The sequence below is a fragment of the Mastigoproctus giganteus genome, chromosome 5, assembly GCF_048544385.1.
Source record: "Mastigoproctus giganteus isolate SK-2022 chromosome 5, ASM4854438v1, whole genome shotgun sequence".
NCBI classification, from domain to species: Eukaryota; Metazoa; Arthropoda; class Arachnida; order Uropygi; family Thelyphonidae; genus Mastigoproctus; species Mastigoproctus giganteus.
Window position 1 is genome coordinate 49,843,208 of NC_143579.1, and position 26,906 is coordinate 49,870,113.

The 26,906-nt window shown below is 36.6% G+C and overlaps 1 protein-coding gene across 2 annotated transcripts in view; it reads right to left on the minus strand.

The window, feature by feature from the left end:
* LOC150085380 (solute carrier family 2, facilitated glucose transporter member 1-like) overlaps positions 1 to 26,906 on the minus strand; it is a 189,158-nt gene that overhangs the window by 26,834 nt on the left and 135,418 nt on the right. For both annotated transcript variants that reach the window (XM_090374016.1, XM_090374015.1), the window contains exons 5-7: positions 25,587 to 25,694; positions 25,270 to 25,358; positions 6,847 to 6,945 (exon numbers count right to left, since the gene is read on the minus strand). In XM_090374016.1, the coding sequence (XP_090230142.1) occupies positions 6,847 to 6,945; positions 25,270 to 25,358; positions 25,587 to 25,694 (296 nt within the window). The remainder of the gene's footprint in view (positions 1 to 6,846; positions 6,946 to 25,269; positions 25,359 to 25,586; positions 25,695 to 26,906) is intronic.

Sequence of the window (26,906 nt, forward strand, 5' to 3'; positions counted from 1 at the left end):
ACTGTTCATTGTACTCATCAGAGTCATTAGGCCTATAACATACTTCTACTCTCATTTTCCCTTTTCCAGTGTTTATGTCACACCAAACAAACTCAACATTGCACTGTCCACTTGTGTCAACTGGATGCATTTCCTTAGATTTTTATGTGTCTCCTAACAGCATAACCCCTCCTCCCTTCCTACCCTGTCTGTCCTTTCTGTACACATTGTACTCCCCAAATTCCAATTCTGCACTGCTTATATCTGTGTGACACCATGTCTCTGATATCCCAATGATATCTGCCTTTGACGTCTTGATCAGCAGTTCAAATTCATCAATTTTATTTACTATACTTCTAGCATTACTGTACATGCAAGTATACATGCACTTGTAATTACTCTTAGTTACACTAACACAGGGCCGACTGGGTTAGCCGGGTAGGTAAAGTGCCTGCCTGGCAACCCAAAGGTTGCAGGTTCGAATCCTGCCTCGGGCTTGGATCAGACTACTGCAAAAACCTTGGGAGGTACATTATGGCCACAGAAGCCGATGTGCCAACAACTAACTAAAAGAAAAAAAAAAAAGAAAGAAAAGACTAACACAGGTCATATTTACTTGTTCCATGATGAATCCCAGCAGCTCTTGAAGTCACCAGCAACTTGCTCTCTAGGCTGCTGCTCATTACAATAGAAGCAGTGTAAGAATCACTTTCACCTCTGCCTGTGGCTACCATTAATCTTTTAGTCTGTGAATCCCCCCCCAATCTTCTATGTACAATTTACAGACTTCAGTTCTGTAAATTGTAATCTTTGGGAACTGGGCACCTCTCTTCAGAGATGCTCAGTTCCCAATGGAACAGAGGTGCCCAGTTCCCCTAACTTAAATTTTTCTATCTATCTATGTTAGACTTAATACAGCCTAGTTGTTCCCATTTTCCAATGTCACCGGACATGGACATCTTCAGCTTTCAATTTTCTCTTTCTCATGGCTGATAGCACACCTTCCTTCCATGTTTTTCTAGGGCATCCTTGCTTCTTCCTCCTCCCTTGTGGTATCCACTCATATATAATTTTAGGCCATCTCTCTTCATTCATGTGCAGACTTAAATTTTTAAGGCTTTAAATGGATTGAATAAACTAATTGCTGATGTCATTCTTACTTTTTCTCAGGCAACACACATAAGGGGACAAACAAACTGAAAAAAGGATGGCTGCTGCAAGACAGATGCACAAAAATTTCCTTTCAGCCAATGAATAATTTTGATTGTTAGAACAAACTAATATCACCTGGTGTTATGGAAGTGGATTAGCATTAGTAGAGGCATATGATGCAAGAAAGCAAGCTTATTCAGCATCAGCCAAAAAAAAAAAAAAAAAACCACACACCACTCCCATTTCACCCCTCCGTTCGTTTGAAATACCTGTCCAGTTGAGCTTTAAATTTGTTTAGGCTATCAACTTCAACAACAAGTGATGGAAGTCGGTTCCACCAACCAACCACCCGCTGGCCAAAGGCAAATTTCCGCACATCTATCCGACATCAGTCCTTCCTCAATTTGAATTTATGCCCTCTGAGGTGATTATTCTGAGCAAGATGAAGAATCCCATTGGCATTGAGCATGCTCAAACCATTCAAAGCCTTATACACCTCTATCAGATCACCTCGCCGGTGCCTAGTCTACAGACTCTGTAATTTGCAAAACTTAAGCCTTTCTTCGTAAGAGCAACCCTTTGTTCCATTCACTAATCTTGTTGCCCTTCTCTGTACTCGTTCCAGCAGCTCTACATCCTTCTTGAAATGAGGCCTCCAGACCTGTATACAGTACTCAAGATGTGGCCTAACCATTGCCTTATACAAGGGAATAATCACCTCCTTATCCCTGCTAGAAAAATTCCTGTATATCATTGACAAGACACCATGAGCTACTCTTGCAGCTCGTCTGCACTGCTCAGAGAACTTCATATCTGCCTGCACAATTACCCCCAGGTCCTTTTCATTCTCCACCACTGTCAGTGTAGTACCGCAGAGTTGATACGTTGCTCTGGGGTTACTGTTTCCCATACGTAGTACTTTACATTTGTCAATGTTAAACTTCATTTGCCACCTCTCAGCCCATCTGTTCAACCTTTCCAGATCCTGTTGCAGCAGCATAGTGTCAATAGTGTCCTTAACAACCCTGCCAACCTTTGTATCATCTGCAAACTTGGACATTAAACTTGATATCCCATCATCAATATCATTCATAAACACCGTAAACAACAACGGACTCAACACTGAACCCTGAGGAACTCCACTAATAACATTAGTCCACGTTGAGCAGTGTCCATTGATTACCACTCTCTGTCTTCTGCCACTCAACCATCCCCTTATCCATAGCAGCAATTTGCCTCCAATGCCACACTGCTCCAATTTGTGCAGCAGTCTTCCATGTGCAACAGTATCAAAAGCCTTTCTAAGATCCAAATATATAATATCAAAGTTATTCCCTGCATCCAGTTCTTTTGTGACTACATCATAGTATCCAATCAAATTGGTTAGGCAAGACCTGCCCTTAACAAAACCATGCTGCGTCTGAGCTATAACTAAATTCTTGTCTAGATGATCCTGCAGTGCCTCTTTAACCAGTGCCTCCATTAATTTACCTGGAACAGAAGTTAAACTAACAGGTCTATAGTTACTTGTGTCAGCCTTTGATCCTCCTTTGTGAATTGGGGTTACATTTGCACATCTCCAGTCTATGGGTACCTCCCCTGAGGCCAAAGAAGCTCTCATAATTATGGCTAGGGGTTTGCTTACTTCCTTTGCTGCCTCCTTTAATATAACTGTTAGATCCCATCCACCCCAGGCGCCTTTTTTATGTTTATCCTCAACAATCTCTCCTCCACTTTCCTCTCAGTTATTACAAAATCATCCAGCTCACTGCCAATGTTTACTTTACCTACATCATTCTCCTTCCTGAATAACTCCTCATGCATGAATGTAGATGCAAAATACTCGTTTAGATTGTTAGCCACCTGAGCAGGATCCTCAACTGTTGAACCATCAATATCCAGTGGACCTATCTGATTCATCCCTTTCCTTATTGAGTTTAAATATGTAAAGAACTCTTTTCTGTTTTTCTTTGCATCCTTTGCCAAGTATTTTTCGTAGTCTGCCTTTGCCTGCCTAATCTCCTTTGTGACTTGGTTACAGACCAACTTATGTCTATCATAGGCTTCAATGTCACCCATTAATTTGTATGTATCCCATGCATTTTTCTTCTCTGCCACATGTCTCATTAGTTCATCTGACAACCATTTAGGCCTAAACCTTGAACAATATTTCTTAGTTGGTATGTAAAGCCTGGTAGCCTCCAAGATTAGTTCCTTGAATGCTTCCCATTTTGAGTTTGCTGTTGGTAACATCATCAGTTGGTCCCACTGTATAGAATTTAAATACTGTCTCAGACCATCATAGTCGCCTTTACGAAAACAAAAACCCTTCCCTTTACCTCTGATGGTAGTTACCTCCTTGAGTAAATCCCACTTCAACACACTGTGATCACTGCCGCCTAGTGGTTCATTTATCTGCAGATTCTTAATGCATGAAGAATCACTACTGATAATCAGATCAAGAGTATTGCTCCCTCTTGTTGCCTCACGAACATGCTGATGTAGAAAACAATCATCCAATAAATCCACAAAAGCCTTGCTAGTATGCGAGTGACCAACCCACAAATTCCAGTCGATATCTGGGAAATTAAAATCCCCCATTATAAGACTCTGATTTACTGGCCCACTCTATTTCCCTGTACAATATCTTATTATACTCATCAGAGTCATTAGGCCTATAGCACACTCCTACTCTCAATTTTGATTTCCCTATGCTTATGTACACCAAACTGACTCGAGACTGCCCTGTTCATCGATGTCAACTGGCTTCACTTCCTGGGACTTTATGTGTTTCTTAACTAATAGCATAACCCCTCCTGTCCTGTCTATCCTTTCTATACACATTGTATTCCCCAAATTCCAGTTCCGCATTACTTATATCTGTGTGACACCACGTCTCTGATATCCCAACAATATCTGCCTTTGATGTTTTGAGCAATACCTCAAATTCATCAAATTTATTTACCAAACTCCTAGCATTGGTGTACATTATTCTTAGCTACCCTAACACAACCAATGTGTTTACTTGTACCGCAATGACTCCCAGCAGTCTCTGAAATATCCTGCATCTTGTTTTTCAGGCTTCTGCTCATTTCAATAGAAGCAGTGCAAGAATCACTTCCACCTTTGCCAGTGGCTACTGTTAATCTATTAGTCCTTGTATCCCCCCCCCCAACTAGCAGTTTTCCGACCCACCTAACACTGCCTCGACAGCATCAGCAAAAATTCTTGCACCCTTTCTATTTAAGTGTATCCCATCCCTGTAGAAGCAGTCTCTCCTGTTAACAAGTACAGTCCAGGCTGAAAAAAATTCTACCCCTTGAGCCTTGCACAATCCCTCCAGGGCCGAATTGATCGACAAGGCTCTCATCATATACTCCCTCCTATCGTGTCTGGGCAGAATTCCAGCACTTTCAAATTCAACCCTAATTCACGGCTTTTTTTTTCAACAGTGACCTGTACTTGCTAAGTAATTCCGCCGGTCTCCTACTCTTAATATCATTAGTGCCAACGTGTACAACTATATCACCTTTTGTGCCCTTAAAAGATGATATCCGCTGTACAACGTCATCAACCTTTGCCCCTGGCAGACATACCCTGGTCCTATTCCACCCATCCTTTTTACAAAGCATGTTCCCCGTTTCCCTGACAATAGAGTCACCAACAACTACTAGTTCCTGTGGGACCAGCGCATTCTGCCTAGGGGGCTGCCTCTGTGTTGCCTGATGACCAAGTGCAAGCTCTGGCGTTGATGTGGGCAGCTGAGAGCTTGATGGGCCCCTCAATTTATTTCCTTCGAGGGCATCCACCCTGTCCTTCAAGCTCTCATAAAGGCCCATAACAACGCTGAGTTGTCGCCTGATTTCCTTGCACTCCTCACATCGTGCACACACAAAGACATCCCCCTTGGCAGTATCATGTCCCGTACCCGACTGCTCCGCAAACATCAAGCAAACAGTGCATTTTAAAAGACTGTGATTCAGAGGGCAACTGCCCCCCTCAGTTCTCCCCTGAACCACAGCACTCCCATTAGCTTGAGCCTTTTGCTTTGCTGCTCTGGTCAGAGTCATGATTCCGATTTAATTCAATAAAATTTCAAAACAAAAATTAAATCCTTAAGTTATATCCCAAAACAGTTATGTTATATATATATTTTTTTTTTTTTCGGTATCTAGTGTTTTCTACGAGTTCCCTTTATACAACTTCCGTATCACGTGTACCACTATAGTTATATATTAATTATTTGTTATGATTAAGTCGTTATATATATATAGAGTTAAAAATACAATTTAATTGACAATAAAGTTTATCAAGATTAATAGATTTACTGATTAATTGACAATATTATATTATGCACTATACTACACTAAGCTTATGCTATCGTGTAAAAATGGCGGGAATTCTCGAACGGTACTTCTACGGACTCGTAAGTATTGATTAGCTTCCAAATCTCGCTATCTCAATTTAGAATAAACTAAGGATCCTGACTAGGTCTATAATCCACTTATAGAAGATAATTTGATATAACAATTGGTTAATAAATTGACAAATTCTGGTTAAAAAAAGACCTCTCGTTCAATTTGTAACACGTGGATTTGATACCGTTACCGATACTAAGTAATACCTACAAAATCTCTATCTAAGTTAAACTTTAAACTAAGTATCGTAACTAGGAATATAAAGCTACTCTAGAAAATAAGTTAATATGACAATTTAAGCTAATAAATCAGAAAATAAATCAGGAAAAACTTCTCTGTTCCAAGAGCTTAGACAAATCATGCGTCTGAATGGATTGCAGTTTGAGCCCATGTGACTAATAAAGACAGTTAATGATTATATTCACTATCAAAATAATTAATTGTAAGTTTTTAGTGGTCATAACCAGAGTATAAACAAGAAAATTTTAGTCCCTGGCTTGCTGTGACAGACATGATGTACCTTTGTATTTATTACTTAGGTACATTCAATAAAGATTTTTTCTTTATTTAAAATTAGGTGTGAAAGTTGTCTATTGTGATGATGTAATAAAGAATTTTAAAAATTCTTCATAAAAAAGAATTTGTAATAAAGAATTTTAAAAATTCTTTATTACAAATGCAAAATTTTATACTTATAATGAAGAAATGCAAAATTTTATATTTATGATGAAGATATGTAAAATAACTGGAAAAAAATTAAATTATATATACATAAATATTTATAAAGGATGTGTTATAGCATTTGAATTTTGGGGAAGTTTTTGACATCCTGCAGATATGTATTTGTAATCTGATTATTTTAAAAACCAAATCTTGCCTTCATTGATAGTTTGTTCCAATAAAAGACAAGAAACAGATATCTAAATTAGCCATGGTGCTGACAAAATTAAGAATAAAAAAAAAAATAATAAATAAATAAAATACAATGATAATAATGTCATTCAGATTTAGGAATACAAAATTTTATATTTATGGTAAACAGAGACAAAATAACCAAAAAAAAATTACAAAAAAAAAAAAAAAATCCATAAATAGCCCATTATAAAACATTTGAATTCAGCACTGTTTCTAAACCCATATGACAATAAGTTTTATGAAACCCAAGGCCGAAAAGTGGAATACAGTAAATTTTTATACTTTGTTTTATGCAGATTATAGCCAATAATGACATAACTGTTAAGATTAAATTATAAATGATTAGGTTGTAAATCATTTCTCAAATATGTTTCATACTTACTGCATTGATTCCAGAGAGCTGCTGTGATAACATTACTACTACTGCAACAATTAAAGGCTGACGTAGATTAGGATTATGAATCATTTCATATAGTGTTACCTAAAAAAGAAAAAGGAATAATTACACTTGTTAAAAAATAAAATTTCTTTTATTCTCATGGTCATAATAATGCAATGGAAAATAAAATTATCAGTTAAAAAAAAAAAAAAAAAAAAACAGAGGAGAAAGAAAGAAAAGATATTCACTTTGAATGAAAAGTCATAAATTATCAAAGAATAATGCATAAAACCAGGGCAGTAAATATGAGCTGGTAAAATCCACTATATATGCATTTACATCCAGTTCCTTTGTGACTATATAGTATCCAATCAAATTGGTCAGCTAAGACTTCCCCTTAACAAATCCATGCTGTGTCTGAATTATTAATACAGTCTTGTCAAAACGATCCTGCAATGCTTCTTTAATCAGCGACTTCATTATTTTCCCAGGAACAGAAGTTAAATTAACAGGTCTGTAATTACTTGTGGCATCCTTTGATTGATCCCCCTTTGTGAATTAGAGATACATTTGCACATCTCCATGAGAATAAAATAAATTTTATTCAGAAAAGTGGAAGAGAAATTTTTGGAGTTAAACATATGAAAGGCACCTGGGGTGGATGGGATCTATCCAGTTATATTAAAGGAGGTGGCAAAGGAAGAAAGCAAACACTTAGTCATAATTATGAGAGCATCGTTGGACTCAGGGGAGGTCCCTGCAGACTGGAGATGTGAAAATTTATCTCCAATTCGCAAAGGGGTATCAAAGGATGACATGAGTAATTACAGACCTGATAGTTTAACTTCTGTTCTGGAGAAAATAATGGAGTCACTGGTTAAAGAAGCATTGCAAGATCATTGGGACAAAGCTGCAGTAATAATTCAGACATAGCATGGGTTTGTTAAGGGAAAGTCTTGTCTGACCAATTTGATTGGATACTATGATGTGGTCACAAAGGAACTGGATGCAAAAAGTAATTTTGATATCATATACTTGGATTTCAGGAAAGCTTTTGATACTGTTCCACATGGAAGACTACTGTACAAATTGGAGCAGTATGGCATTAAGAGCAAGTTGCTACAATGGATAAAAGAATGGTTGAGTGGGAGAAGACAGAAAGTGGTAATCAGTGGACGCTGCTCTTCATCGACTGATTGATTCATTTATGAGTTCTTGGTGTAAGAGCTACTGTGGCTAAAATGCGCCTTGAAGGTTTTATACGGCAGTTCTCTTCGTTCTTGTGTTTTGCTGGAAATATTTTTTTCATGGACAGTTATTAGTGGAGTTCCTCAGGGTTCAGTGTTGGGTCCACTGTTGTTTTCTGTATTTATCAATGATATCGATGAAGGTATATCAGGCTTAATGTCCAAGTTTGCAGATGATACAAATGTTGGCAGGGTTCTTAATGACACTAATGACAGTACACTACTGCAAGAGGATCTAGAAACGTTGAGCAAATGGACTGAGAAGTGGCAACTGAAGTTTAACATTGACAAATGTAAAGTACTCCATATGGGTAGCAGTAACCATGGAGTAACATATCAACTGTGTGGTACTACACTTAGGGTAGTGGAGAATGAAAGAGACCTGGGGATAATTGTGCAGTCAGATATCTGAGCAGTGCAGACAGTTGCCAGTGCACGTCATGAGGTCTTTTCAATGATATACAGGAATTCTGTTAACAGGGATAAGGAGGGTAATTATTCCCTTGTATAAGGCAATGGTCAGGCCACACCTTTGGTACTGCGTACAGGTCTGGAGGCCCCATTTTAGGAAGGATGTAGAATTGCTAGAATGAATACCGATAAGGGCAACAAGACTGGCGAGGGGGGAAAAAGGGATGCTCTTACCAAGAAAGGCTCAAGTTCTGCAAATTGCAGCATCTAGAAACTAGGTGCCTGCAAGGTGATCTGATTGAGGTGTAAAAGGCCTTGAATGGTTTGAGCAGGCTCAATGCTGATGGGATTCTTCCTTTTGCTCAGGATACAAAAACTTAGGGGGCATAAACTCAAATCAAGGAGAGACAGTTGCAGAATAGATGTGCAGAAATTTGCCTTTAGCGAGTGGGTAGTTGATTGCTGGAACCAACTTCTATCTGATGTTATGGAAGTTGATTGCGTAAATAAATTCAAGGAAGAACTAGACAAACTTTTGGAGCAAATGGATGGGTGAAACAGGAAGGATTTTTTTTTTTTGGATGAAGTTGTATAAGCTTGCTTTCTTGTATCATATGTCTCTGCTAATGCTAATTTCTTGATTGCACCACTCAAAAAATGCCAAATACCCAATTTTGTCCTATTTTTCTTTCTTATTGCTATGAGTTAACATAATTTTTTTTTCATAAATTAAAAGCTATTATGTAATAATAAAAAAAAATTAAATTTATAATTATATACAGATAATGATAAATACATTTCCAAGCGTTTCATTAAGCTTTTAATGATGTGAGCCTGTGTTAATCAATTCAGCCCTCAACTGTGCAAGGTTAATGGGGTAGAATTTTTCTCAGCATAGTCTGTGCTTGTTAACAGGAGCAACTGCTTCTACAGGGATAGGATACACTTAAATAGAACAGATAGGGTACAAGTATATTTGCTGATACTATCGAGGCAGTGTTAGGTGGGTCGGAAAACTAGCTTGCAGGAGATATAGAGATTAAGAGATTAACAGTATCTACCCACAGAGATGAAAGTGATTCTTGCACTGCTTCTATTGGAATGGGCAGCAGTCTGGAAAGCACGGTGCTAAGGATTTCAAGAACTGCTGGGAGTCATCATGGAATATGTAAATGCACAGTCTAAATTAGGGTAACTATGAGTAAGAATAGGTGCATGTACGCTTGCATATACCCGATGCTAGGAGTATAGTAAATAAATTTGATGAATTTGAAGTGCTGAACAAGACATCAAATGTGGATACTGCTGGGATAGCAGAGATGTGGTGTCACTCAGATGGAGAGGATGCAGAATTTGAATATGGGGAGTGCAATGTATACAGAAAGGAAAGACAGAATAGAAAGGGGGTAGGATTTCTGCTCTTAATTAAGAAGCACATAAAAATCTAAAGCAGTCCAGTTGACGTGGGTGGCCAGTGTAATTTTGAGTCAGTTCGGTGTAAGTTTTCTTTCCCAGGCAAGCACTGGGAAAGAAAAATTGAGAGCAGGAGTGTGTTATAGGCCTAATGATTCTGAGGAGTACAATGAACAAATGCACAAAGAAATAGTGTGCACCAGTAAAGTAGTCTGACTTATAATGGGGGATTTTAACTTCCCAGATATTGACTGGATCTTGTGGGTTGGTCATTTGCACACTAATAAGACTTTTGTGGATTTATTGGATGATTATTTTCTACAGCAGCCTCTTCTGGTTGCCTCTGTTTGAGAGGTAACCAAGAGGTAATACTCTTGATTTGATTATCAGCAGTGATTATTCATGCATTAAGAATCTGCAAATAAAGGAACCACTAGGTGACAGTGATCACAGTACACTGATGTGGGATTTGCTGAAAGATGTAACTGCTATCAAGGGGTAAAGAGAAGGGTTTTTGCTTTCCTACAGGTGACTACAGTGGTCTCAGGCAGTTTTTAAATTCTATACAGTGGGACCAACTAACGATGTTACCAACAGGAAATTCTAAATGGGAAATATTCAAGGAATTAATCTTGGAAGCTACTAGGCTTTTCATACCAACTAAGAAATACTCTTCAGTGTATAGACCTAAATGGATGTTAGATGAACTAATGAGACTCGTGAAAGAAAAGATAAATGCATAGGATGCATAAAAATTATCAGGTGATACAGAAGCCTATGGCAAATATACATTACTCTATAATTAAGTCACAAAGGAGATTAGGCAAGCAAAAGCAGAATATGAGAAATCTTTGGCAGAGGATGCAAGGAAAACCAGCAAAGACATCTTTACTTATGTAATCACTAGATGGAAGGAGATGAATCAAATTGGTCTACTTGATATAGATGGTTTGACCATTGATGATCCTGCTTAGGTTGCTGAAAAACTGAATGAGTATTTTTCATTTACATTTACACGTGAGGAATTCTTTAGGGAACTGAATGCCAAAGGTTTATCAAACTCTAACAGGGAGCTAAAAGATTTTGTAATAAGTGAGAGGAAAGTGGATGAGAACTTGAAGAAAGGCAACTTGGGGTGGATGGGATCTATCCAAATATATTAAGGGAGGTAGCAAACGAAGTAAGCAAACCCTTAGCCACAACTATGAGAGCATCCGTGGATTTAGGGTAAGTCCCCGTGGACTGGAGATGTGCAAATGTATCCCCAATTCACAAAGGGGTTCAAAGGATGACACAAATAATTATAGACCTGTTATTTTAACTTCTTCCAGGAAAAATAATAGAGTCAATGGTTAAAGTAATGCAGAATAATCTAGACAAGGCTGCAATTATACTTCAGACATAGTATAGATTGGTTAAAGGGAAATATTGTCCAACCAATCTGACTGGATACTGTAATGTGGTTACAAAGGAACTGGATGCAAAAAAAATAATTTTGATATCATATACTTGGATTTCAGAAAAGCTTTTGATACTGTTGCACATAAAATACTGCTTGTGGCATTAAGAGCAAGTTTCTGCTATGGATAAAGGGATGGATGATTGAGTGGAAGAATATAGAGAGTGGTAATCAATGGACACTGACTTCTTCCCGGCAAAATAATGGTGTCACTGGTTAAAGTAATGCAGAATAATCTAGACAAGACTGCAATTATACTTCAGACACAGCATGGATTTTTTAAAGGGAAATATTGTCCGACTAATCTGACTGGATACTACAATCTGGTTACAAAGGAACTGGATGCAAAAAAACAATTTTGATATCATATACTTGGATTTCAGGAAACCTTTTGATACTATTGCACAGAAAAGACTGATTGTGGCATTAAGAGCAAGTTGCTGCTATGGATGAAGGGATAGTTGATTGGGAGAAGACAGAAAGTGGTAATCAATGGGCACTGCTCTTTGTGGACTAATGTTATTAGTTGAGTCCCACAGGGCTTGGTGCTGGGCCAATTGTTGTTTTTTTTTGTATTTAGTAATGATATTGATGAGGGTATATCAGGCTTAATGTATAAGTTTCCAGATGATTCAAAGGTTGCCAGTTGACAGTAATAAAGGCATGCTGATACAGCAAGATCTAGAAATATTATGCAAATGGACTGAGAAATGGCAACTGGAGTTGATCATTGATATATGCAAGGTACTACATACGGGTAGTAGCAATCCCAGAGTAACATATCAAATCTGTGATATTACACTCAGCATAGTGGAAAATGAAAAGGACCTGGGGGTAATTGTGCAGTAGGACTGAAGTTCTCTGAGCAGTGCAGACAGCTCATGGGATTTTGTCAATGGTATACAGGAATTTTGCTACAAGGATAAGAAGGTGATAATCACATTGTATAAGGCAATGGTCAGGCCACGTCTTAGCACTGAATACAGGTCTGTAGGCCTCACTTTTGGAAGGATGTAAAGCTGCTGGAATGAGTACAGAGAAAGGCAATGAGGTTGATGAAGGGAACAAAGGGGGCAGCTCTTATCAGAAAGGGCTTCACTTCTGTAAATTGCAGAATCTGGAGACTGCATCTCGAGGTGATATGATTGAGGTGTTTAAGAATTTGAATGGCTTGAACAAACTCAGTGTTGATGGGATTCTTCCTCTTACTCAGACTATTCACATGATAGGTATAACTTCAAATTGTAGAATAGATGTGGGAAGTTTGACTTCTGCCAACGGGCAGTAGATGGCTAATTCTGTATAAGCTTGATTTCTCACATCATTTTCCACTATTAATACTGAAAATATTCTTGCCTATATGCCTGAATATTTGCAAGCCATGTTTGCAGCATTGTTGTGTGTGCCTTGACAATTTTTTATAAAATAATATTTTTTAAATTTTCAGGCATGTAATTCTATAGGAATAGAAGAAAAGAAACATTCCAGCAGTTGGGGGGGGGGGGATGCTTTGATTTCACGATGCCCCAATCTTGTTCTTGCTGCAATTACTGGTAAATCCACCTCTGGATCTGGTAAATTCTTAAAATCTTCCCATCTGATTTTAAGTATCTTAAGATAAAAGTAAATAGATTCACATGACTTGCTTCGGGTGTCAAATTGACTATAATAGAAAAATATTTGACTTCCTTCGCTTCATTAATAAAATTGTTCTGCAGGTGTTCCAACATAATATTAAGAATTCTTTATATATATATATAATGCAATAAAAAGTTAGTCCTGTCAGATCTGCAATACTGATAGTTTTTCAGATGACTTCTTACTTCAGTACCTTTCTGCAATAAAAATCTTTTTTCAAATTGACGTGCCAATTGAGAATCATTCTGTTAGTTTACTTTTCTTCAGTTTACTCATCTGTCAGTTTACTTTTTTTTCAGCTTACTCATCTGTTAGTTTATTTTTGGTTTATTCTTTCTGTTAGTTTACTTCTTTTAATAAATTTACACACACACACAGAGAAAGAGAGAGAGAGAGCACTTGTATATGTTACATTTTTCACATTTCTTCAGCATGTGATGTAAGCATGAAAAATTGGAAAACTGGATACATATATGTGCTTTTCTCAGTTTCATTATTAGGAAATAGTTTTCAGGCATAGCAATAGACACCTTTTGTCACTTCTGAGTAAACCAACCAAGCTTGATTTTTCCTTTGTCAAATAAACATGATTTTCCATAAGACTTGAAATATTTTCTGCATCCCAATTCATATTCTCTTTTTATATATTTAATTTATCCAATATTCTACAATTTATTTTTAATGAAATACTGTTCTACTAAATCTAAAGAAAGTGAAATCCAATCACAAAATAACAGAACTCCATGTGCTAACTCTATGTCCCAAAAGAATGTTTCAGAGCATTTTCTTTATCACCAACAATTTCACTACTTGCAATTTCACAGTTTCAAGCTTGTTCCAGCCTAACTCTCTTGTTTCTCTTCATCTTGGTTGGCTTGCATTGTCTACTGAACTAAAGGAACATGCTTTACAAAAGGCAATAAACTGTTAAAATGTTAAAGGCAATAAACAACATACACTTTTCTTTACTTTCTTTTTTTAGCTTTCTGCTGCATGCATTTTCAAATCCTGATTTGCAACAGCACTTATGGTAAATTGCAAAAATCAAATCCATAAGAACAAAGGGTGGTCATAAAGTTCTGAGAACAGAATATAAAAGACATAGGTATTAAATTCTGTTTTGTAATTTGTTTTTAATTACTCAGGGTTGGGGGGGGGGATGCTTTGATTTCACGATGCCCCAATCTTGTTCTTGCTGCAATTACTGGTAAATCCACCTCTGGATCTGGTAAATTCTTCTGATATTCTTCTGGTATGTTAATGAAACTTACATATGGTACATTTCATTAACACAGACTCATATTAGAATTACAAACATAACTTTTTTATATATGTACGCATTTCGGACATGCATGATGGAACCAAACTGGTGGTATTCATTCCAGTGCTACCCATTCATGATTTCATATGCAGTCTTTCTTTCTTTGCACACCAATACATTTTATGCATAGAAACTTTGGAAACAGTTAATTGAATTTTTCATCAGAACTATTTTATACAAATGAGACTGATATTAAGATTAATCTTAATCTTAATGAGACTGATATTAAGATTAAAACCTATCGATATTAAGAATACAGTGCCCCCCTCTTTACTATAGTAATAAAAATTTCTGAGCAATGCAGACAGGGTGTAAGAGCAGATCATGGGGTTTTGTCAATGATATACAGGAATTTTGCTAGCAGGGAGGTGATTACCCCTTTGTATATGGCAATGGCCAGGACATGCCTTGAGTACTGCATACAGGTCTGGAGGCCTCATTTTAGGAAGGATATAGATTTGCTTGAGCGTGTACAGAGAAGGGTAACAAGATTGGTGAGGGGAATGACGGGATCCTCTTACCAAGAGAGGCTTAAGTTCTGCAAATTGCAGCGGCTGGAGACTAGGCACCTGCGAGATGATCTGATTGAGATGTGTAAGGCCTTGAATGGGTTGAGCACATTGAATTCTGATGGGATTCTTCCACTTGCTCAGATTACGAACCTAAGGGAGCATATTTTCAAATTGAGGAAAGACAGTTGTAGAATAGATGTGCAGAAATTTGCGTTTAGCCAGCAGGTAGTTAATTGCTGGAACAAACTTCTGTCTGTCGTTGTGGAAGTTTGATAGCTTAAATAAATTCAAGGAGGAACTGGACAAACATTTAGATTTAATGGTTGTGTGATTTTTTTTTTTTTTTTTTTTTGGCTGATGCTACATAAGCTCATACGCTTGCTTTCTTGCATCACATGCCTCTATTACTGTTACAGTAAAATCTTGTTAATACAAACTTGGTTTATACAAAGTACTCATTTATATGAAGCACATAACATTCTCCTGCAAAAGGATATGCTTTTATATGTAAATATATTCGTTTATTATAGAAAATTCATTTTAATATATATATATTACAAAGTTCTTTTTCACCCCGTGAGAAATAAATATTGTCATTTTGTATGTTTAATAGAAATCTTGGCAGAGCGATCTACAATAATGAAAAACCAAAAAGCCTTGAAGAAGTGAGCGACACTGGAACAGTGATGAAAAACAGGAAACGAATTTGTGGTGCAAAACACGAGGAGCTTGAAACAAAACTTTTCGAGTGGTACCAACTCAGGTCTGATTTTGCAAGAAAAGGCAAATTATCTAGCTCAGCAACATGGGATTAGCAACTTCAAATGCAGCAGTGGCTGGCTCCAAAGATTTAAAGACAGGAATAACTTGGTTTCGCGAAATGTTTGCGGTGAGTCTGGATTAGTCGACAAAGAAAAGGCTACAGACTGGTTGTGTTCTGTATGGTCCATCCTTGAAAAATATGAGGAAAAGGATATTTTTAATCTTGACGTGACAGGTTTATTTTATAATTTGCTGCCAAACAAAACATTTGCTGTTCGAGGAGTCTTGTCATGGTAGAAAATTAAGTAAACAAAGACTCACTGTTCTGTTATGCTGCAATTCAAGTGGCAGTACAAAACTACGCCCACTTGTGATTGGTAAGTTTTCCAAGCCAAGATGTTTTAAAGCAGTTAACCAACTTCCCTATAATTACGAGGCCAATAGAAGTGCTTGGCTTACAGTCAAAAATTTTCAGTCTTGGTTATCACAATTGGACATTAGAATGGCTTCAGAAAAAAGGAAAATTTTGATGATTTTAGACTGTTTTACAGAAATTCTGCCAAGACACTTATGTTGACAAATATATGGCTGTTGTTTTTACCCCCCAATACCACCAGTTTAATGCAACCACTGGATCAAGGCATTATTTATAACCTCAAGAGAGCATATAGAGCCCGCCTGATAAGGTACTTGATCCGCAACATAGAAGGTGGGAACAATCAAGCGTAATAATCAGCTGCTTCAGAAAGAGTGGCTTTGGAGAGAACATCATCGAAAAACATGGTCCATAGGATGAATGTGATAGCAACAGTGAGGAACAGTGTGATAGCAACAGTGGAGGAATTTGAAGGAGCATATGGATTTTGTTGGCAAATTTGAAGAGTTTGTGAAGGTGGATGATGAAGTTGCTACCACTGCAATGCCAACACCAGAAGAGCTGCTCGATACTGTTTAGGGCTCACAATACTGGTAAAAATCTTAATACCAGTAGTTTGGTATTTCTAATTTATGAAACCAGGATACCGGTATTCCAAAAAAAAAAAAACATTTTTTGCAATAAATTTTGATGACAATTAGGTGCAATAAAATAAGGAAAAAAACAAGTAATTACTTGAATTCACGTTTTAAATACAAAAATAAATATTCTAGCAAAAATTATTAAACAATTATTATTATTATTACTAAACAAATTATTATTACTAAACACAAAAAAAATAAGCATCCAACACTACCTGTCCGAATAAAGTGAGCTCTTAAGAAATTCAATAGCGTTATCGTTTAAACTGAATCTAATTTTGGTACATATTTAATTAGTGGCAGAAAAGGTCCTTTTGGATTCTGTACTGATTGGTGCTTTGTACTGAGATAGTCATAGATGAGTTGCAGTTTAACCCTCCCCTTATTACCTCATCTTCAAAAAATCTTATTCCCTTTTTATCAAAAATAAAAAATATTTCCTTTTGACTTTTTATGGCACTATATCTGTATTAATGAAAGAAAGGGACTGATGGTTAAGCTTGATGAGGAAACCAAATCTAAGTTGTGGGGAAGAGGGGTTATTTATTTATTAATTTTTATTTCCCTGTACCTTAGTATTGCCATCAGTGGCCATTGTTATGATTTTCGTACAGCAACTCCCCTCAAGTACTAAGCCCCACAAATCACCTGACTGTGGTAAAAAAAAAAAAAAAAAAAAGAGAATTTCCAGGAGCTGAGGAATATCCCCCCTTCCCCCCACAAACGAGTATATATATTATATGTGAGCTGTTGTTATTTGGTTTTTAGGAGCATTAGCAACTAAGGCCATATTGCTCCGGGAATATGCAGTGGTCATTCCCTGACATTTCCGCATCCTCCGTATTTGGTGGTGACGGACTCAAACCCCGGTCTAATCAAGAAGCATATGCTACGCACTACTGCTGCTCCTTCCCACTTGGCTTATATGTGAGTTGTCAGTTTCTCAAGAGCAATGACACAAATATAAAACAAAAGTCATTTATCATACAAATCTACTTACAATACATAACTGATGTTCATTCACATCTAATCTATTCATTTTTCTCATTTAATCTGTTAATACATGCTATCATTTCCATAAAATTTTCTCTCCATTAACAATCTCAACTCTCTCTACAGCTTCAAACACTAAACTAATTCAATCTTAATCACTTCCTCATATTTCTCTTAATCACCAATATCAATTCTCTTCACAACAGCAATCCATAAGTCACTAACTTAATGCTAACGATTCCATGTAATCTCTCTTAATTTAGCAATATCAATTTTCTTTGCAACTTCAGCCAATAAACCAACTCAATACTGAACATTTCCTTATTTCTTGTGTTTCTTCAACTTCAACCTTACTCTAAAATAATCTCCCACTTTATTTAAGTACCATTTCCAAAACAACACGGTTCAGAGGACTTACCTTCCATCTCTTTCACAGTGGGATTCCTTTGTGTGGGTTCCTTCCACAGAGTACAGTGATGTCTGTCTCTCTCTCTCTCTTATTAGTTGAATTCTGCATCTCTGCTGTATAGCTCTTCCAGTACTGTCTTATTTCAGGATTGCGAGAACAGTTCTCTGTTAATACTGAAGGAAATTACCACAGCAGTAGTAGAAGCCAGGGCACTATCTGACCGTCTTGTTATTCAACTTCTGGATTAACTTCTAGTACAGGAACATGCCCGGCAGAACCCTTCACTATATAGCTGGACACTCCCAGAACTGGACCCGAACTGAACCCAGAACTACCACTGAAAGTCTGCAATCCCTCCGAACAACAACCACAAACCCCCTCTTTTGGTGCGAGCACCTTAATTATTTCCTTCTCATTTATTTATTTATCGAATTGATTGCAAGTTACAATCGTCCCTTGTACTACTTTTTTATATGCAAGCTTATGTGCAAACCCCAGAGGAGTTTGCATGCATTTATGTATCTCCCCCTATCTAATTAAACCTGACCCAATCACGGTGTTATTCTTCAAGCTCACTCTTCTTCCTTTGGTGGGAAAAACAGAATATTTTTCCCACACAACAAAACGCATTCATCTTTTACCTCAAGATCACCTCTTCACAATACCTTTGAACTGCTCCATACCGACACCCTTTCCCAAATTGCACTAAGTGTAGCATCCTCAAGTAGCAATGTAATAGAGGGATTAAACTATTGTTCAGAAGCTTTTAATTTTAACCCTTCCACACCTGCCATACCATTGTTCACCATAATCCTTAATTGCACTACCAGGCCTACTGTCACAAATGGAAATATTTCTGTAATGATGTTTTCGTTATTCCTTAAGTGCTTTACTCCTACACACACACTATACTTACTAAGATAAATATATTTGTAAGATTTTATCGTACAGTTTCATGATGTTTTCAGGTTTCCGTTGCATTTGTACTGCATATAACAATCCCTCATTTGCAAATTCAGCAGCAGTATTAATGATTTATTGTTGTCGATTTTATAACCTTTATGTGAAAAAATCATGGATAATTATTTTTTAAATTAGTACCGAAAAACTGGCATTTTTGTATCAACATCAGGATTTGAATACCGGAAAAAAAAATGACCGGGATCACGGAATCTTGGTATTGTAAGCCCTAGTACTGTTAGACCGAGAATTTTGGCATCTCCTGATAAACAGACAGTACTAATCAATGATTGAATGATAATACGGTATCTTGGGATATTTAGGATAAAGTACAAAACCATATTTGTTGGGAACCCATGGTATTAATTAATGAAGAGAAGAAAATCTTATTTTTTCTGGGAGAAAGTGTGGGTGTATGGGATATTGCACAACTTCTCACTCTAACGTGCTCTCGCATACCTCTCCACAGTGTGGGCGGAAGGAGAGCAGGGGTCATGAGTTCGCGCCCACGGAGGCACTAAAAGGGTTGATTATTGCCACAATGGAGACAGGATGGAGAGATATTTTGCGGGACGATTACCAAAAAAAAAGGCAATGCGAGAGAGTAAATGTGCATTCCTTGGGTGATGTGGAACGAGAGACCAAGCGTATTTAAAGGGTTCGGAGAGCCCTCAAAGAGAAGGAAAAGGGAGAAATGCTTTTGCAATGTGTGTGTGGGGGGCAGCTTGAGGTCTGTATCGTTCCAGTAGGTTGCTGTAGCTGAAGCCGCAAGAAAGATCGGGAGGCTGAAACAAAGCCTCGAAGCTAACAGATGGACCACGCCCTAGTTTCCACCAGATGGAAGCAAGCCTTATACCTGCTCTAGAGGAATGCAAGTTAGCCCGGTAAGCAAACTATTCCATTTGTGTGAATGAAAATATCAAAAACAACATTAACAGATACAAATTCATGCTTTCTTCCTATCTATTTGAGCTTTTGTTAACTTGAAAATGTGTAGAATGGCTATAATGTACTTTGAGTACCTGAGAGACTACTCTAGTAAACTGAACATAAGATGAGCCAAAATAATCAAATGTGGGCCGATGTTAGCCCATTTATTATGATGAGAATAGGTGGTGAGAGATGACCAGACTCCTAATAATATGACCACCTTATATTTTCCTTTTTAATGAAGAGATGCAAAGGTGCTTATGAACATCATAGTTATTCAGCCCGGAGCGATATAATAAAATAAACAAAGTTAAAGAACAAATAGTTTCAGAACTCCACGAAGAGTTAAATGTATGATTTGATAACTTTAATCAAATCCTCAATATTCTTAATACCATTATTTTGAGCTTTGATTGGGAATCATTGTATGTTTTACTTTTACACAAATAACTAGATGGAGTGCAAGTCTGTATACATGTTTTCTTTTGGTTTAATAAATGTTGTTATGTGTTATTACATGTCTCATTCTCACTGCCAATATTCCAATACACCGGAAGAAACAAATATGAGCCAATAAAGGGTTAAAAGTGGGAGGTGGTGCGATACCCAGTGATCGCCCAACCTTAAAATCACAGTGCAAATCTAATGCTGCAGCAGCCAGGTGCTGTAAAAGGCCCTTGGTTGCCAAGAGCATGGGGTTCTTGTCCTAGCCTGATGATCATCTCATTCAATATAGTTATCATAGGAAAAGGAACACGGCCAAAAGTAAAGGGGGAAAAACAGAAAGCACTACCAATCAAACAATACCACAAAGGAGAGAGAAAGAGGAACACCTCCTAACAGTACCAAACAAAAATGTGTTGTTTTTGTTACCAGCGACAGTGAAGAAGCATGCACACTGCCATCTAAAAAAGGTGCCCAAAATGCATTGAAGATAATACAGAATGTGTTCGCCTGCATTAACGTTGATAAAGAAACAGCTATTGCATTTGATAATGTCTGTGCTGTAGTTAAAAATGCATATAGGATAAAAACTGTGCAAACAACATTGGATTCTTTCTTTAAATTAGATTAATTTATTAAAAAGTTAATGGTTTGTATGTCTCCTTTTATATTAAGATTATAATTCTATTTACTGTGATACTAAAATGTATATATCAAAATATATACTGTACAATATTTTCATTTCCATTAATATTGCTTTTCTCTTAGTTTATCTTACAAATAAATTAAAATCTTTAAAAAAATATGTTATTCCTATTACTGTATTGCTAGACAAGGCTTTTGTTTTTATTTTATTTTTATTATTTTATTTTATTAATTTATTTTTTATATTATTATTATTCTTAGATATACAGTATGTACCAAAAAACAAACAAAAAAAAAAAATTTGACACTTTTGGGGGACCTCGTTATTATTACAAAATGTGAAAATTTAGGTCCCTTGAACTTTGTATTAATGAGATTCCACTGTACTAATCTATTTCAGAGATACCATTGTATCGTGAAAATATCGTAAGTGAACCCAATAACACATTGTTTTTTGGTAATTCATTCCAAGACCTCAGAAGTTGAAATTTTTGCTATATAACTAAGCTATTTATCTCTCTAAAATGTGATTTTTATAATGGAAATTGTATATATTGATTAAAAAATTGATTAAAACTAATATATTGATTAAAGCACAACACAAAATATCACTTCCAACTAAAGGATGCAAAAACAAAACATGCAGCCAACACATTTATGAATGTTGCTATTGGCTAAGAGGAAGGGCCACATGGTTCGGCTGGAGACGATCGTAAGCCCATCTCATCGTAAAGTGAAATAAGTAGGCACCAGATCATTATCAGATGTTCACTTATAAGAATCATTTTTGAATGCCTCTGTGATATTTTTCTAAAGCACATTTCTGGAGATCACAACCATAAAACAATAAAAACAATTTGCAGTTTCCAGTTTATTGGGCTTTTCTCTTGGTACAATCTGCTATAAATGAGTGGTAAACTCAATCTTATTGCATTTGCAATAATATCAATAGCTGGAATTGTGTGGGATTTTGCATTATTACGGTAAAATGTGTTTACCCTTCACTGAAATCTTCAATCATATGAAAAACATAAATAAATTTTCAGAATCTTCTCTTCATTCCTAATTTTTTAAGCTTCGTGAACTTGTTACTCCATATCTCGCTTGTGTGTATCGTGTTAGTTGTAATTTGTGCATGCCATGTTCTTTGTTATTGATTGATAATGATATATTTTAATGTTTTAAATTTTACAACCCTTCCCCCAAAAATGTCATTAAACAGAAATATCAACTAGTTAGTATATACATTACATATTAATTAAACTATGTACGTAAACATAAATTTATTTTTATTTTGTTAACTTGTGGAAAATATTCTTCTGATTTTCACGTATCATTTAATTTTGTTAATTGGTAATATAATAAAGTGTAATTTGTGATTTTTACTTTTATAGCCTGTGGATAATATTCCTCCTATTTTTGCCTATTAGAATCGCTGTTTAATAGAATTAAAATTCAATTCGCAAACGTGATGAAAATGACTGGTGCTTACCACATATCATATAGTGAACGATATTTTATTATGGAGAATCCATTATAAAGTGATTTGATCATATAGTGAACCAGTCGTAAAGAAGAGGTCAACTGTAATTGTTTGGGACCTAAAAATATTTTCCTTATAATAAAATTTTCACTAAAACAAAAATATTTTCTGTAACTGAATTTGATCGTACTACAATCATTATGGCAATGGGCACTACTCTTTTTATAAAGCTATATTTCATTAACAAAAAAAGAAAACTAAAAGTCATAAATAACATTCTATAATCTATATTATTCTGAAACATTCATAAGTGATATCTAGTCTAATTTTTATGTATAAATTTTCTACATGATAAAACAGGTAAAATCTAATGCAGTGTATATCTACTATTCAACAAAACAACTACAACAATAACAAAAATGTATTTTTTATATATACACACACACACACACACACAGCAATACACTGCATAGCACTGATAATTGATACTGAAACTGTTCCGTGTTATGTGAAACCATGCTGATTTAGGTATAATTATAATGGGTTTTAATTGAGTGCATACCAGAGAAATAGTCTATAAACAATTTGCGGTTGATAGCCAATTAAAAGGATTTGAAATTAAAAATATTGCAAAAATTTTATTAATGAAAGGTAACATCATTAGAGGTGAGAAAAAAAGCATTGTTTATTTAGATATTTCAATAATAAAGTCTGGTGAAGCTGTCTCTTCTTTTTCTTGGTGTACAAGTTTTTGTAGCATCAATACCCATCTTGTCAAATTTGCTGTATCTTGATGCTACATTCAACATCCGGATCTCCATTCATAATTGCCATGTCAACCCTCTACCAAAAAAAACTTTCTCCAATTCTTCTGTTGAAAATTCTTTTGGTGCCGCTTCAGAATTGTTTTCCTCTTCTTCATATGCAGTTTACTCGTCAATTTCAAGGAGAGTTGCATCATCTAAGTCATTTGCATGTGAGTCAATGCAGTCAAGTATATTGGCAGTGGCAAAAATTTTAAAATCCAAAGTCTTTTCCAATCTTCACAATGTCTTTGGCAATTGTCTGAATTCGTAATTCAAAACCAGTGAAATAATTTGCCAAATGGGGCAAAACATGCTGCCAAACAGAATGCATGTTGTTGGCAGTGATTTCTAGCCAAGATGCAAATATATTTTCGATCATATTTAAGGGGGTAAAAAATAAATTGTGAAATGAAAAGCTATCATGTCGTCTTGTCGGGATGGAATTAAGAATAGTGAACACTGCTGCACGTTGCCGGTGACTGCCTGAGGGAAGCTATTGGTACATGTGCATGTAAGACAATAGAGTTGGCACTGCAGTATACACTGTGTTGCCGCTTTATTAGGTACACCTACCTAGTAGCGTGTTGAGCTTCCTTTAGCCTTCAAAACAGCCTGAATTCATCTAGGCATGGATTGAACAAGATGCTGAAAATGTTGTGCAGGAATGGAGTACCATGCAGTTCCTTGAGATTCGATGGAGGTGTAGGCCTGCAGCGAACAGCCCTTTCCAGCTCATCTCAAAGATGTTCAATAGGATTGAGATCCGGGGATTGAGCGAGCCACTGCAGCTAAGAAAACTCATTGTGATGTTCCTGGAACCATTCCATAGTGATTCAGGCTTTGTGCGCCGGCATATTATCCTGCTGGAAGAAATCTGATTGAGGCTAAACTGTCAACACGGATGCACTTGGTCAACAATGATATTTAGGTACAATGTGGCATTCAGACATGAAGCTATGAGTATCAATGGACCCAATGTGTGCCAAGAAAACATTCCCCACACCATAACTGCCCCCACTACCTTGCACAGTAGTTGTCAGACATGATGGGTCCATGGATTCATGTTGTTTTCGCCAAATTCTGAGCTTTACATCAACATGATGCACCAGGAACTTCGACTCGTAAGACCAAGCAACTGTTTTCCAATCCTCAATAGTCCAGTGCTGGTGTTGCTGTGCCTACGGGAGGTGTGCTCTCTTATTCTTCATTGATAACAAAGGTACATAATGTGGATGTCGGCTGTTGTAGCCCATTCGCGACAAAGTGTGACTAGTGGTCCATTGCGATATTTTGTTCTGTGCACTAAGGTTATATTCTGACGTGATGTGCAACATTGTGGCCCATCTGTTTGCTTGCACAATTCTAGCCATCCTGCTCTGACCTCTCTCATCAACAAGCGATCTTCTTCCACAGGAGTGCCATTGAGAGGATGTTTTCTATTTGCTGCACCATTCTTGATACACCCTTGAAACTATGGGGCATGAAAAGTTCAGGAGAACTGCCGTTTCATAGATGCTTTGTCCAGCATGCCTTGCATCTACTACCATGCCATGTTCGAAGTCCGTTAGATCACTCCTTTTCCCTATTATTGCTACGGTTTGTATACTTAACTGATATTAGAAAGGTTGTTCTGCTGCATTTATATCCACAACTGTGGTCTGTGACTTGCAACATGTGAGATGAACCATTTGTGTGCACAGCAGGGGTGTACCTAATAAAGTGGCAGCACAGTGTATATGTGCGCATTCCTAGACTACAACAATGCAGCATATACATAGAGTACGTACGTGTCTAGGCTATTGATGAATGAGTTTTAATATGTACAGCAAATTTTTGACTTAAACTTAATTGAAAACCGTGTTATAGTGAAACCCGTGCTGTTTGAAGCCATGCTAAGCGAGGTATTGCTGTATATTTATAATATAAAAAAATACATTTAGAAAGTTGTTTATATGGAATGAGGAGCAGCACATTACCTTAGGTACTAATTTAATTGACTCGTATTCTGCTTTCATATCCTCCATTTCATCATGTACTTCCATAGTTCCACGTAACCAGGTCAGTGCTGGGCAAAAAAAAAGTATTATCACATAAGAATTTGAAACAGTTACTGTTTTAATATTTTAATCACATTAAAGTTTTAAGGCATTATTTGTTGTGTGAGTGTTCATAAGCATTGTCATTTTTAAAATTCTACACAGTGAGTGCATAGTGTTATACTGACATGTCCTGAAATATTAGAAATGTGACCTTTATTCAAAGTTACTATAAGCATAACTAATTTACATCCTACCTGTTTGAGCTGCTACTTCTTTTCCTTCATTGATTAGTGTATACTTAGGAGACTCTGGACAAAAAGGTAGTGCAACAAGCATGAACACTGATGGTACCAAAGTCATACCTATAAAATGTACAATGTTTCAGTTTACATATTTCACAGATACATTAAGATTTGTTCATCTTCTATTACCATTACTGCTTTTCAATAGAGGCCATACTTATTTAAGTTTTAGGCAAAAAACTAAAATTTAAGTCAAAAATACAGACAAAACATTTGATAATTAAAATATATGTCATTAACTAACAATTGAAAACTGCGAAGTCAAAGAATTTTGAGCTCCTGGGAACGGATAAGTTTTTTGAAAAATTTTGCCATTTTATTGACTTAATTAACATATTGTAGACCGCCGTAACCGAGTGTTCAGGAGTGGGAGCGCAATAGCAAACGTTCATGTCCTTCTCAACATGACTTGTTGAGGAGGACATGATCATCCATATTTTGATGGTCCTTTTCAAAGTAGTCCCCATTTGATGAAATGAGCTTAGCCCAACATTTCTACCATTCTTCAAAAACATGGTGGAATCCATTTTTTGACATGCATTTGAGAATTGCCTCCAATATCGTTACAACTTCTTCTGACAACTGGAAATGTTTTCCTCACAGCTCCTTCTTTAACATTAGAAATAAAAAAAATTTCAGGGTGCAAGGTCAGGGCTGTAGGAAAGATGAGGAACACATGTGACATTAATGCTGGCTAAGTACTTGATGACAGTATGAGCAATGTGAGGTCTCACACTGTCTTGATGCAAAGTCCACCCACCTGTGTGCAGTTGTGGTGCACATACTACAAAATTTGTGATGAGTGTGATCCTGAAAAGTGTGCAGAACAGTTCTGTAGTAAAGTCCCATAACAGTTGTATGATGTGGCACAACATGCTAGTAAACCATTCCTTGAATGTCAAAAAATAGATGACAGTAACCTTTTCTGAAGAAGCCACGACTTTTGCTTTTTTCGGTGTTGGCAATGCCATAGACTTCCAAACAGAGCTTTGTTGCTTGCTCTGTGGGTCAAAATGATGAAGTCATGTCTCATTCACCATTATCACCTTGTGCAGAACCTCACCACTCTGATAACTATCCACCGCAGCTACTGACAAACCTCCATGCAAACTTGCTGTTGCTCCAGTGTGAGTAGTTTTGGAACCCACCGTGTACAAACATGTGTCACATGCAAATGGTCATGGAGAATACCATGTGTACTTCCTACTAATATTCTCAACATCTCTGCCAGTTTCGTTACTGCTATACAACGATTTTCTCACACAATTATAG